Below are 13,827 nucleotides of genomic sequence, written 5' to 3' on the forward strand. Positions count from 1 at the left end.
TCTCCTAGGTACACAACACATGGCCAAACAAGGACGATTCCAGCATTTTAAGTTATAATCTGCAATATGATCCACCTTCCTGGTGACTTCTTTTTTTTTTTTTTTTTTCGAGACAGAGTCTTGCTCTTCACCCAGCCTAGAGTGCAATGGCACAATCTCACTGCAACCTACTCCTTCCAGGTTGAAGCAGTCTCCTGCCTCAGCCTTCCGAGTAACTGGGATTACAGGCACCTGCCACCATGCCCAGATAAGTTTTGTATTTTTAGTAGAGACAGGGTTTCACCATGTTGGTCAGACTGGTGGCAAACTCCTGACCTCATGATCCGCCCACCTCAGCCTCCTAAAGTGCTGGGATACAGGTGTGAGCCACCGCGCCCGGCCCGTGACTTCTAATCCTACTGAACATCAACCCCATGTAGGCAGCAGCCTTGCTGTTGTGGTATTTTTCATTCTCTGGATTTTTGTCCTAATTATTTCACATGCTACTGATGGCACTCTGCTTTTCCATTCATTAACTTTATTGGCTGCTGTCAGTTTCAAACCTTATGTCCTGTGCTTCCTGGGCTAAATGTTAAAGAGTTAAAATCATCAAATCTCTTGCCATGCATGAAGCCGCCTTCACAGGATGACTTGCCAAAAAATGACCTAACTAACCATGTTTTTAATACCTCATTAATTTTACTTTTAATTTCTTCCAAGTGAAGCATAAAAAATGTTTACATATGCACATTTGAAATGAACAATAATAAGTGTTTCCTACCTCTTTTTTGCAATTAATGTTTCTATATGTTATGCCAAATGGAAATACATCCCAAATACTTGGACTCTGCTTTTCAGCAGTATTATATAGGGCCATGTATTTGCCAAACGTTTATTTGTAACTGCTATTAAATCTTGACAATTCTCTGACAAAAGCCTTCACTTGAACTTGCTAATACCTAGGCCTCATTGTACCTGTGTGAGGTTTTAGCTTCAATCATGGCCACTGTATTACACTCTCTCCAGCAGCTAAGGAGCCCTTTGATCATTCCTGAAGCCTCACTGGGAGGGTTACCTGCCTCTAGATTTAGTCTTTGTTAGCATTAGATATTTAAGCTAATTCCTATTTTTTAATTATTTTCTTAATTTCCTTAAAGCAACAGTATTAAAACATTTCTGCTGCATTAGATATCAATTCTGTTTCTTTTTCACTTTGTCTTTCAAAAACCCCTATCTTGGATAGGTAAAAGATTAATCTACAGTGCCCTGATAACCAAAGCTGCATTTAGCTCCAGGAGGATGGGTGACTATTAGCAGCCAACTCTATTCTTTCCCTGTTATCTTATTCAAATAGAGCACTTCCTGTTTTGTTATGCATCCAACATTCAGGCTAACAAAGAACTGTTTTTATTTTCCTGATGTTTTGGAAAATTACGCTGATAGATTATGTTCCTGAGCAGCCTGCAGTTGTTTCTGCTCTTTAGGGTTGAATCACTACACCACTTTCCTACAACTAGCCCCATTGTTCATTTTAAAGGACAAATAAAGCATTTTTTCTTCAGAATGACAACTGTTTCTCCTCCAACTTGCTTTCTTCTATTTGACAGAATGCCATTGTTTAACTACACGTTTAAACTGAATGGGTAGGCTAGCTTTTTCATTAATTCAGGAAGGAACCCCAAATCTACCACTTGCAGTCACCAATCTTATAGGTTTATAGATTTTCAGGTAAATGATTCATCAGAAAAAAACAAATTAGTGTAAGAAGACATTCGTTGAACAGCATAAATAGGTAATAGAAGCAGATCCAGCACAATGGTACCTAACCTTTATTTATTTCCAAGATTCTAGAAAAATATCACCTTCCAGAAGTTGCTGTCAATCAGAATATGAGTATGGCCTTTCAAAAAGAAGTGCTTTCTCTAATTTTAAGTTGAAGTTCAGTCATATGCATTTCTAGCAATTTTTCTCCTTAGAGGAGATTCTCTTAAGAAAGTGACATTACATGTCTGCCTTCTCTAATTTCTGGAAGAAATTCTGTTTCATAAGTAGGCATGAAACAAAACAATCTTTACTCAGATACTAAGCTTTAAGGTGGTGGTTTGTTCTCAAACTTCTGTTTGAGATATTTGAATATGTGGCAAGGCACCTAGCTGAAATTTGTGTTTCTAGGGCCATATAACAAGAGATTGTGATTGAGTGAGGCCCAGCACTCAGTTTGCTAACTGTCAAGTCCACAAGCAAGGGTAGTGATTCTGGTGTAGGCAGTCCAGGGGACCCCTGCCATAAAGGGGCACTTGGTCACCTCCCTTCCCTCTGAGCACCAGGATATAAAATGCAATTGCCACTCTAAGTCCTCTTTTGAATTCCTATTTCTCATACCCTCCAAATACAGCAGCAACTCAAGGCTTTTATGTTAACTCTTATATACCCCTATGTCAAAAGTGCTTTTTCTTAAAGATAAACTTGAGAATTTTATGATTAACTTTGTCTCTCCTATCAAGTATTAAAATTTATATTAAACTTTTTTTTTTTGAGATAGAGTCTTGCTCTGCCACCCAGACTGGAGTGCAGTGGCGTGATTTCAGCTCACTGTAACCTCGGCCTCCCAGGTTCAAGCGATTCTCCTGCCTCAGTCTCCCAAGTAGCTGGGATTACAGGCATGGGCCACCATGCCCGGCTAATTTTTGTATTTTTAGTAAAGACAGGTTTCACCATGTTGGCCAGGCTGGTCTCGAACTCCCGACCTCAGGTTATCCACCCACCTCAGCCTCCCAAAGTGCTGTGATTACAGGCGTGAGCTACCACGCCTGGCCTAAATGTTTTATAGAAGGTAATGTCTCCTCTTTTGTGGATGGTGGGCCACTTTTCTCTAAGTGTGTCCCATCTTAAGAAAGCCCAAAATGCCAATAGATGCATGAGACTTGGCAGTCCTTACAAAGGCATGGCACACAGTAGCCTGGGTCAAGATGGAACGTGTTAGCTATTGAAATGGTCCTAGTAGACAGAGTGAAGCTAGTCGACAAGAGGAGACTGTGCAAGGCCATTCCATAAGAACTGGAGATAAAAGCACAGCTAGAGGTTTCATAGAAGCCATTGGGGTAAACGGAATTCGGCTTATACAACATTTGTCAAGATTCAACTTGCATTAAAAATTTCACTTTGAGATAAACAAGATAGTAGGCAGCTCTTAGCTCTTATGATGCTTTGGTGATGTAGATAAAGTCACCCCTTCTAGGCAGACACAGCTCTGTGGGATCACCCCTCGGTGAGTGAAGTACAAATTCAGTCCCCTCTTTTCCCCTCAGCCTAGCTCCCTAATGCAAGACAATCAGCAAGTCATCTCAAAAGGGTTCCCTTTTGTGTATATTTACCTAATTTCCGTGGTTTTGTTCTAAAACATTTCTTTTACTTTGAGACTAGGGGCGTTTTCCTGCATGCTCAGGTGTTGTGGAGAAGTTGCAATATGCCAGCCTCCTCAGCCAGCTGCAGAGAGTAAAGGAGCAGTCCCAGGTGATTAATCAAGCAATGGCAGAGCTGGCAACCATTCCCTACCTACAGGACCTCAGTCAACAGGAGGCGGAATTGGTAAGTAGTTTTTTCTCTTGAAGGGTTTTATGGGCCCAGAGCCAACAGAAAAGTGATATAGTCTTGAAAAAAAAAACATCGTGGTAATAAATGTAGTGTGAGGGCAAACTCCCCAACCCCCATTAACCATTCTAATGACAAAACTGAAAAATGTAGAAAGGTGTGTTTCTGGTTTTTATTTGCTCACATTAACTAGCTTCCATTATGACAGCAAAAACTTTATGATGTGTAGAAACAGAGAACAGGGCTGGTTATTTATACCGTATGTCAGGCTTCTTGTTTTTGGTAAAATGAGATTGTTTCCTAAACTCCCAAGGTATATTAATACATGATTCTCTTTTGTGAACAAGTGAGAGGACAAAAGAGTGATTGCTATATAGAAAAATGACCCTACAAAATCATCTTTAGAGTTTTCTTAATCACTTCTAGGGTTAAAATATGTATTGGCAGTGCCAACACCAGTACATTTAGATAAATCAACAAAAGCTTTTTATTTGAAGGGAAAATGTATCTAGTCAAATAGTTGGGTTTTTTAACTGAATTGACCACTTAATTCAGAAAAACAGACACTTTAGCCACACACAGACCCAGGCAAAACTAGTTGAAGGGATGTCTCACAGAGATAGTCTTCAGACAGATGTGCCTATTATAACCATAATTAATATTAGAAATGATAGCACCTCATCTGAAAAACAATTACTAAACAGTGTGCTGCTCATTCAAGAAAAGGTAAAATTTACTCTATATGGAGATCTTAACGTGTTGTAGGAAAGGCCCTTTACTTTGAAGCTTTAATTGAGAGTAGCTAAAACTAATTATAGCCCTGAATTGAATTCACATAGCAACGATGAGAACAGCCCAAACTGATTACCTGTAATTTTCAGACAACTAAAGAAACCCTCCCTCTTTGAGCTGTTTAAGATTTAATCAAGAAACGAGCTGCCAACATTTATAACGTTCATCTAAACGTGCTAAAAGCATGTTAAATAAATACTGATATTCAGAGTAAGCATACGAAAGTGTATGACTAGCCAAATAATAAAACTATGCATACTAAAGATGAAAACTATGAAATAAGTCTATGAATCAAGGAATTACCAAGTCAAAACTGGCAATAATACTTTCTAAACCTTTATGGTTGTGTGCAAAAGAACACCTTCTAAAAGGCTAAGTGTTTATCCTGCCATTCATAAGGCACTCAGAAGTATAGTAAGTATGGAGCTTTCAAGGTGCATATTATAGCCAATTTTAGATGATTAATGCTCCTCTGAGATAAGAGGAAGCAAAGAAAATGTTAATTTAAAAAGCCGGCAAAATGTCGATCCTGTCTTCCTGAAAAACACATTCAACATTTAAATGAAAAATATAGGGGAGTTCTCTGCACTTAAGTCTTCTTAATCACACATCTATGTTGTTGTTTTTTGCTGAAATACTTATTTTTCAAAATATACTCAGAGAGCCCCAAACTAGCATTACTGACATTTTTTAAAGTGTAATTTTTCTCTATTTGAAACCTTAGAAAATGAAATTTCATTGGATACTTTTGTACCTATATACCCACCAGAAAGAATTTAGATATATATGGAGGTATATCTGTGTACCAAATATTTAAAAATCATGTTAAGTTTTCATGATCTTCAATAATAGATTTTGCTTTGTAACTTCCAAGTGTGGGTTAACCTAGATAATTATTCCTAGTAATACTCTGTATGGTGCTATCTAAACAGTGACTGTTTAATAGAAGATTTTTAAGTGACTCAATTCTCTCTCCCCCTGCTTACTGTCTGAAATATCTAAACCAAAGAAAGATTACCTAAGGGTCCATACTGTTTGATGTCATAGTGAACTGAACTGGTATTTTTTGAGAAGTTTTTTAACCTTTGAATATCACATGGCTTGATATAATTCGCTTCATTTTTGTGGTCACATGTACAGGATAGTTTCACATTAGAGTACAGCAGGTGCCTTTTGGGGCAAAGGTTAGAATGTTTAAAGCTTGCCTTTGAATGGGACCTAAAAATAAAACATTTTTTAAAACTTGGCTATTTCAAAATTTTAACAAAGAAAAGAATAGTAAAAGAAGTTAAATGAGCTAGCTTCTTTAAGAGGCAATAAAACGGCACAATTAGAGTATTGTCCTCCGGTGAGCTTTTGCATGATGCCTGGAATTATGATACATTAGCCTCAGGAGAAAACGCTAAAACGCATTCATGTACTACATGCCATTTCCTGAGAGAATTAACTACTGCCTTCATTCTTTACAACCCAAATCTGTTTTTCACAAAACATCAACACTTACTAAATTAAAACCTATATGTTTTTGACAAATTTTCAAGAAGAATCTTTTCATTGTTTCAGTATTTTATATCTGCAATAATATTCAGCAATGACAAGCAAAGATGAGGTGGCAATATTCATTGTAGGAAAGATGAGTAATAAAATCATCAGCGTACAAATGATTTTTTAATTAGGTTTTAATCTGTGTATTTAGAGAAGTTATTTCTGTGTGAATTCCACACTGATAATTTTTATCTTGGTGCCACAGCTGCAGTCACTAATGGCAGATGCTATGGACACCCTTGAAGGAAGAAGAAACGATAAAGAACGTGTGTGGAATACAATCCAAAAGGTAAAACTTTGAGCTGAAGGAAATAGATCTATTATTCTCAAGGAAACTGTCCATCTTGGGTCAAATCTGTTTGGAGGATAAAAAGAAATCAAAGTTCTTCAGGTTGTTTTTTGTTTGTTTTTCTTTTTAAAATAAATGCAGCTCCCTCCCTGGAAGTGTGACCAAAATCAAATATGGATTTATTTAATCTGCTGCTTTTCCGACAGACTGTGTTCATATGCTCTCATGATTTTTCTTCATTATCATGCTCATTTTCATATTCTATTTTCATGATCTGCCACTTCATTCTCGGTTTTATAATTTTGTAAAGCCCTTTCATCAGTGTTTTAGTCTACTCGCTGACTATATTTCTACTTTTTTCACTCGCCGACTGTATTTCTACTTTTTTCATAATGACTGCATTTCAGGGAACTACAAAGAAATTAGCATATTGATGTTTTTAGTAAAGGAGTAACATACTGGTTGTTAGAAATAGAGGAACATCCGTCATTGGCTACTGGGGTTTAAATGCAGCAAGTACCAAGATGCACCTGGACCCAAGTCGTACTCAGGAAACTTGTGTGATGTGATAGGACCCTCTGAAAATGTAGAAGTTAGTAATGTTGGGTCTCCAGTCAAGCTCCAAGTAGTAAGTTCTGATCAATCAACTCCTCCAATCATTGTAAGAACCCACCAGGGGATACTGGCATTAGGAGATGTGGAACAAATGAAAGAACCTTCTGTTTAAAAGTCAATCCTAAGGGATGCTGGAGCACCTGAGGAAGCACGTGTCTTTCGTAGTCAACTCAGAGGTCCTGTGATATACTCTGGTCCTTGAACAATGTGGTGGTTAGGAACACAGTCAAAAATCTACATTTGGCTTTTGGCTCCCTAAAAATTTAACTACCAATAGCCTAGTATTGACTGAAAGCCTTATGATAACGTAAAGAGTTGATTCACACTGTTAACTTGTTGAGAAATGTTGAGGAAAAAAAAAGTTGATTCACACATATTGTATTATATATACATACTATGTACTGTATTCTTGCAATAACGTAAGCTAGGAAAAAAAGAAAGTGTTATTAAGACAATCACAATGAAGAGAAAATATATTTACTATATTTACTCTTCATTCAGTGGAAGTGAAGGTCTTCACCCTTGTCTTTATGTTGGATAGGCTGAGGAGGTGATTGGTCTTGCTGTCTCAGCGGTGGCAAAGACAGAAGAAAATGTGTCTATAAATGGACTTACACAGTTCAAATCCATGTTGCCCAAGAGTCCTCTATATGTACGAAAAAGCAGAAATTGACTGTCAGCAAATATGTGTTGAATACATATCTACCATGCCAGAAAAAAGTTAGATATTGGGAATATTGTGCTGGGCAAGACTGGTCTGCCTGTATGGTCCTTATGATCTAGACAGCTACTTAAGGGCTAACGGAATATTATGGAATAAAGGGAATGTTCCATGATCTATGGTAACAAATGGCAGAATAGCCTTGTCTGGGAGGTCAGAAACACTGTCGCTAAGAAAATTATATTTATATAACATTTAAAGAATGTGTAGTGGTTTTCCAGGTAAAAAGGGGATGATATTTCTAAACAGAGGGATCGCTTTGTACCAAAGGTGTTTTTTAAAAAAGCATGGCCACCTGGCTATATCGTATTTTTTGGTAGAGATGGGGTTTCACCACATTGATCAAGCTGCTCTTAAACTCCTGACCTCGGTGATCTGCCTGCCTCAGCCTTCCAAAATGCTGGGATTACAGGCATGAGCCACGGCGCCTGGCCCAATTATTTTTATGAATATATTTGCAAAACCTAAATGAAAACATAAAACAACAGTCAAACATAACAGAATATATATGGAGAAACTGAGCTAAGGAGAAGTAATTCATGAATTGTAGAAGTTTTTTGATTATTGTAAATCCAATTAAATAAGGGTCAAATAATAAAAGTCAAATAAAAATGATCTGATTTTATTATGAAGTCAAATAATAAAAACTACACGATTATCTCAAAAAAACAACAACAACAAAAAAGCATGGCACATTCAAAAACGAACCAAAAAGTAAAGAAGATATTTCAAAATGAACTGCAGAAGCAGGAGAAATTGCAGAAGGACTTATACATTAAGTTTGGAATGTTTTAGAGTATGTTTAACTAGAAAATGTTTTTAAGACATCTTTAGGGCTGTGGTGGGGAGAACAGATTGAGGGGCTACAGAAATGTGGGGAAGTCAGTTATAAAGTATGTAGGGCCGGTGCCTCCTTGGGAGCCGACTGGACACGCCCTTCTCTCTCCGTGCCTAAAAACTACATCCTCATTCTGAGCACATTGCTCAGCATTTGCTCTCTCCACGCAGGCTCCCCTTGCCCATTTCCGCATTCCAATCTCAGCTCTGCACCCGCCATAAATTTTGAAAAGGCCTGCCAAGAACCTGCCCTATGGTAGCTCCCCCGTACGTCCTCAGCCAGCCCCTCGTCCGTGCTCACTCCCTTCATACCCAATGGAAATGCCCCCTCTTTGTTCACCTAGCCCATCCCCAGTCTTTTAATACCCAATAGAACTACCTTGTCTTTGTTTCCCCCGTAGTCAATCAGCCACTTCTACTCCCTATAAAACCCCACACCCCAAGAAGAGAAGCGCGACTTCTCCGGCCCCTCCTGTCAGACCGTAGAACCTCACCCAGGAGCTGATTAAATTTCTTTATTCCAATAACTGGCCTCAGTTGCCTCATTTAAATCTCAGTTGCTTCATTCAAACCTTACAAAGTAGAGATCATCATCTAGGTGAGAAATGCTGGTGTCTTGGTTTAGGGTTGTAGGCACAGAAAAGAAGAGAAGCAGACAGATCAAAGAAACATTCAGGAAGCCACATCTGTAGGCCTTGTTCAGCTGATGGGATCTGGGAGGTGAGAGAACAGAAAAGGTTAAGAATCATGCCCAGATACTTGCTTGAGCCATTGGGGAGGGAATAGGGAAAGGTTTGCTGGTGCCATTTACTAAAGAAGAAGACACTGTAGTAGGAGCCGCTTTTGGCCAAGAATATAAATTCCTTTAGGGTTCAGTTGGGAGAAAGAAACCGTGCCAGATGTAGGAATGGAAATTTAATATAAAGAATGGTTAACTAACTTATGGAGTTATTAATTAGGTAACTGAAGACGCAAAAGGGAAAAGTAAGTTATCACAAAGAAAGCCGTTAAATAAAGCAACTACCATGTCTTAGGGCTGAGGAATCAAAGAGAAGCTGAAATGGCTAAAACTTAGGAATTTGGAGCAGGGACCTTACCAAGCCAAAGCTCGGAGCCACCACTAGAAGGTGCTGTTCAGCTGATACTGGTGTCCCTAAGCTTGGAGTCCTGAAGGGAGTCCCAAACCTCCAAGGAGGGGCCACTAACCCACTGGTGCTGAGGGAAGTGACGGGGAGGTGGGTGGTAATGGCCGTGGTTTGTAACTTTTGGAAAAACTAGATTTGGCTGCTACTACAGAAAATAAAGTATGCTTCTGATTGAAGTTTTGTTGAAGAGATACTCCCAGGAACCCGAAAGGGGACAGAAATAACAAAGAAGCAAAGAAGAGGCAAGTTCCTTCTTTCTCCTCTAATGCCGTCTACTGACAGAATCTAACAGCTGGCAAAAAATGAAATGGAACTGCAGAGTCCCAGCCATAGTTATCACATAGTGATTATATTTTATTTGGATTTGGAGTTGCAAGACTGACTATAGGTTAACAACTAGCACAGAAGTGCATTGAACATAGGGTGCTGGCAAGACATCCAACAGGAAATACAAAAGCCTGGGGGTCCAGATAAAAGACTAAATAAAGATGGGTATCTCTTAGTCATTGGCAAATTGTCATTAGCTGAAATCATGGCTCAGAAAGAGTATAATAGAGTAAGGAGAGAAGAAGGACTTGAAGAGCATGTTTCAAACTTAGGAGGAGACGCCTGTGACAGACACTAGGAAGGACTGGCAAGGGGAATTAGAGATACAGCAGCCAAACGCGATCCTGATGAGACTCAAGCAGTATCATCACATGTCTCTGTTGGCTATAGAAATAGTTGTTTAGAACAGGGGTCAACAAACTACAGTCTGCAGGTCAAATATATCGTGTTATCTATCTTTGTCAATAAAATTTATTTCACGCAGCCATGCCATTTATTTACATATTATCTAGATCAACTTGGCTGAGTTAAGTAGTTGCCACAAAAACTGTAATAGCTCACAAAGCCTAAAATAGTTACTATCTAGCACCATCAGAAAACATTTGCTGGCTGGGCGTGGGGGCTCACGCCTGTAATCCCAGCACTTTGGGAGGCAGAGGCAGGCGGATCACAAGTTCCAAGAGTTTGAGACCAGCCTGACCAACATGGTGAAACCCCAACTCTACTAAAAATATAAAAATTGGTCGGGTGTGGTGTTGCACACCTGTAATCCCAGCTACTCAGGAGGCTGAGGCAGGAGAATCACTTGAACCCGGGAGGCGGAGGTTGCAGTGAGCCGAGATCGCGCCACTGCAATCTAGCCTGGGCAACAGAGCAAGACTTCATCTAAAAAAAAAAAAAAAGCATTTGATGTACTCTGGTGTAGAGCATTACCTCTCCCAAAAAACTGCATTTGTAGAGTAAATATTTGTATTTAAAAATCCAAATGGTAATAGAACAATAATCCAATTATTAACTTCTAGGAACCAGCTAAAAAAGTAGAATAAGGATTACCATGACATCTGTCTATGTCATGTAAACTACCACTGATTTCACCTCACTTGAAATATCTTTGATACCCATGTTCATAGGAGCACATCCTGTGATGGATTTGTCACTATTTTGCCACTATTATAGTTGTTGTCTATTGCTGTATTACAACCCAAATCACTCCCAATGTAGCAGTTTAAAACAAGTCAAAATGATCTCACAGTTAGTTCTATGGGTTGATCAGACTCCTGCAGGTGGCTCTTACTCAATGCCTTTCATGCAGTTCAGTTAAATGGTTTCCATGCGGCCAGACACGGTGGCTCACACCTATAATCCCAGCACTTTGGAAGTCCCAGGCGGGTGGATCATGAGGTCAAGAGATCAAGACCATCCTAGTCAACATGGTGAAACCCCGTCTCTACTAAAAAAATACAAAAATCAGCTGGGCACGGTGGTGCGCATCTGTAGTCCCAACTACTCGGGAGGCTGAGGCAGGAGAACTGCTTGAACCCAGGAGGCGGAGGTTGCGGTGAGCCGAGATCACGCCATTGCACTCCAGCCTGGGTAACAAGAGCGAAACGCCATCTCAAAAAAAAAAAAAATGGCTTCCATGAATGGGGCTGGAGTCATCTGAAGGCTAAAATGGACTGAACTTCAGATGGTTTACTTACGTGGCTTATAGTTGACACAACTACCTAATAACCCTAGGTAGTTGACTGGAGTACCTAAATATGGCCTCTCCATATGAATTAGGCTTTAAACAACATGGTAGCTTGGTTTCAAGAAGGGGAGTATTTTAAGAGAAAGGTAGTAGAAACCATCAATCCCCTTAAAGGGTAAGCCCAGAACTGGCATAGCAACTCCCACCACATTCTACTAATCAAAGCAGTCACAGGCCAGCTTATGTTCCAAGGGATGGAGAAATCAATCCACCTCCCCTCAATGAAGGAGTAATATGTGCAGTCAATGAGAGAATAAAATGATGGCACCATCGTGGAAACAATGTACAATAGCATGGCTGTGGTTGTGTGTCCCAGGCTAGAAATCATACCTTCAAGCAAGCCAGAGGACAGTAAAGTCAAGACCTCCAAGGCTGAAACACAGCACAGCCACTCTACCCAACCACTGGGTATCTAGAAAGGCTGACTGGTGAGCAGCCAGTCTTTCCAAATTAAAAGCCCTGATAATGATCATCACTTTCTAAATGAGAGGTCTTGAGGAAGATATGAATGGGAAGGAACAGGGTGCCAAATTTTTCCCAAGGGCTTTTAATTTGGTTAATGTGACTCTACAAAAGATGATCGTATCACTTTCAGACAATTCCGGTAGCAAGTAAGTAATTTCCTTTTACTGCTACAGAGTTAATTTGAGTGTGCAGAAAAAAATAATTAAAAAAAAAACAACTAATTGTACAAGCTACACTGTGTGTTCCGAGCCCAGTAGAAGTTGATATCAGCATCACCACCTCTGAGATCTGTTATCTGTAATAGAAACAGCTGTTGTACCTAATGAAAACACTTGAAATTTTCATCTGAAGCAGCAGAATTATAGCAGAACCTCCCAGTCCCACATAGTTAAAGGGTCTGTCAGAATCCCCATTACCTAACACAGTTTTCAGGGCTCTACTTTGTCGTAGGTCTATAAAAAGCCTATCAAGATGAAATCTGATTCATGAGAGCTGACCTCCTGTCTACATTTTGTTTTCTTTGAAGTTTCTCTAAGAGCCCAGAAAGAGAGAGAATGAAACAAATGTATTTTCTCCTGATTCACCAGAATGGAAATATATTCTTTACAGAGTTTTAGGAAAGGGGTTGTTGTTTTGGCTTGGCTTTGCACAGTATTTCCTAACAATTAACTCAAGAAAGACAGATGTTAGTTGGTTTAGCTATGCAAATACAAAATTACCAGGTTATAATTTTTTTAAAAATAGGTAAATTTTTATGTGTTGGAAAGTCCCCTGCCACTGCATATTTAATTAAGGATAGAACACAGGCTTAGTTTTATTATATGACAAAAACACCTGAGGAAACATTCTTTTGAACATCCCACAAATCCTATCGACACATTGCTCATTCATGTACTCATCCCACATGTACTGGGCACCTCCTCTGTGCCAGTCATCATTCTAGACATTGGAAATACAGCCATGAGCAAGCAGTACCCTCATAATGTTTGCATTCTGCTAAAGTAAACAAATACTACCTCAGGAAATACAAGATATGTTATAAAGCAGTAAATGCCATGGGAGGAGAAAGTGCAATGGGAAAATGGAAAGTGCCAGAGGACGGAGCATATCATGCAAATATCTGGTGTAAAGCATCCCAAGAAAGGGAAAAGAAAACAGCACATGTAAAACCTGAGATTGGGCCGGGCGTGGTGGCTCATGCCTTTAATTCCAGCACTTTGGGAGGCTGAGGTGGGTAGATGACCTAAGGTCAGGAGTTCGAGACCAGCCGGGCTAACATGGTGAAACCGTTTCTACTAAAAATACAAAAAATTAGCCAGGCATGGTGGTGAGTGCCCGTAGTCCCAGCTATTCAGGAGGCTGAGGCAGGAGAATTGCTTGAACCTGGGAGGCGGAGGTTGCAGTGAGCTGAGATTGCGTCATTGCACTCCAGCTTGGGTGACAAGAGCAAAACTCCATCTTAAGAAAAAAAAAAAAAAAAGAAAAACACCTGAGATTGGAGGGTGTGCCCAGCATGTACAAGAAACATCAAGGAGGGAAAGGTAACAAGTTGAATGAGTAAGAGTAGTGAGAGATGAAGTGGCAGAGGACATAATGCTGTGCAAAAAAGCACTCTAAGCTGCTAAGTTGAAAATAGATTGAAGAAGGCAAGAGTAGAAGCAGGGAAATGAGTTAGTCTGTTATTGCAGTGACATAGGAGAGCAATCACGGTGGCTTAACCCTTGAATCCTGGTGGTAGAGTGGAGGTGAGAAGTCATCTATTCAGAAGGAC

General features: G+C 39.6%; 1 protein-coding gene across 1 annotated transcript in view; it reads left to right on the forward strand.

Moving 5' to 3' along the window:
- Nucleotides 1-13,827, forward strand: part of SPATA16 (spermatogenesis associated 16) — a 244,465-nt gene that overhangs the window by 212,268 nt on the left and 18,370 nt on the right. Inside the window, exons 9-10 of the mRNA XM_021674760.2 lie at nt 3,403-3,567; nt 6,113-6,196. Of these exons, the coding sequence (XP_021530435.2) occupies nt 3,403-3,567; nt 6,113-6,196 (249 nt within the window). The remainder of the gene's footprint in view (nt 1-3,402; nt 3,568-6,112; nt 6,197-13,827) is intronic.

Source organism: Aotus nancymaae, unplaced genomic scaffold (assembly GCF_030222135.1).
Source record: "Aotus nancymaae isolate 86718 unplaced genomic scaffold, 86718_ANA_hifiasm-v0.15.2.pri h1tg000019l, whole genome shotgun sequence".
NCBI lineage: Eukaryota > Metazoa > Chordata > Mammalia > Primates > Aotidae > Aotus > Aotus nancymaae.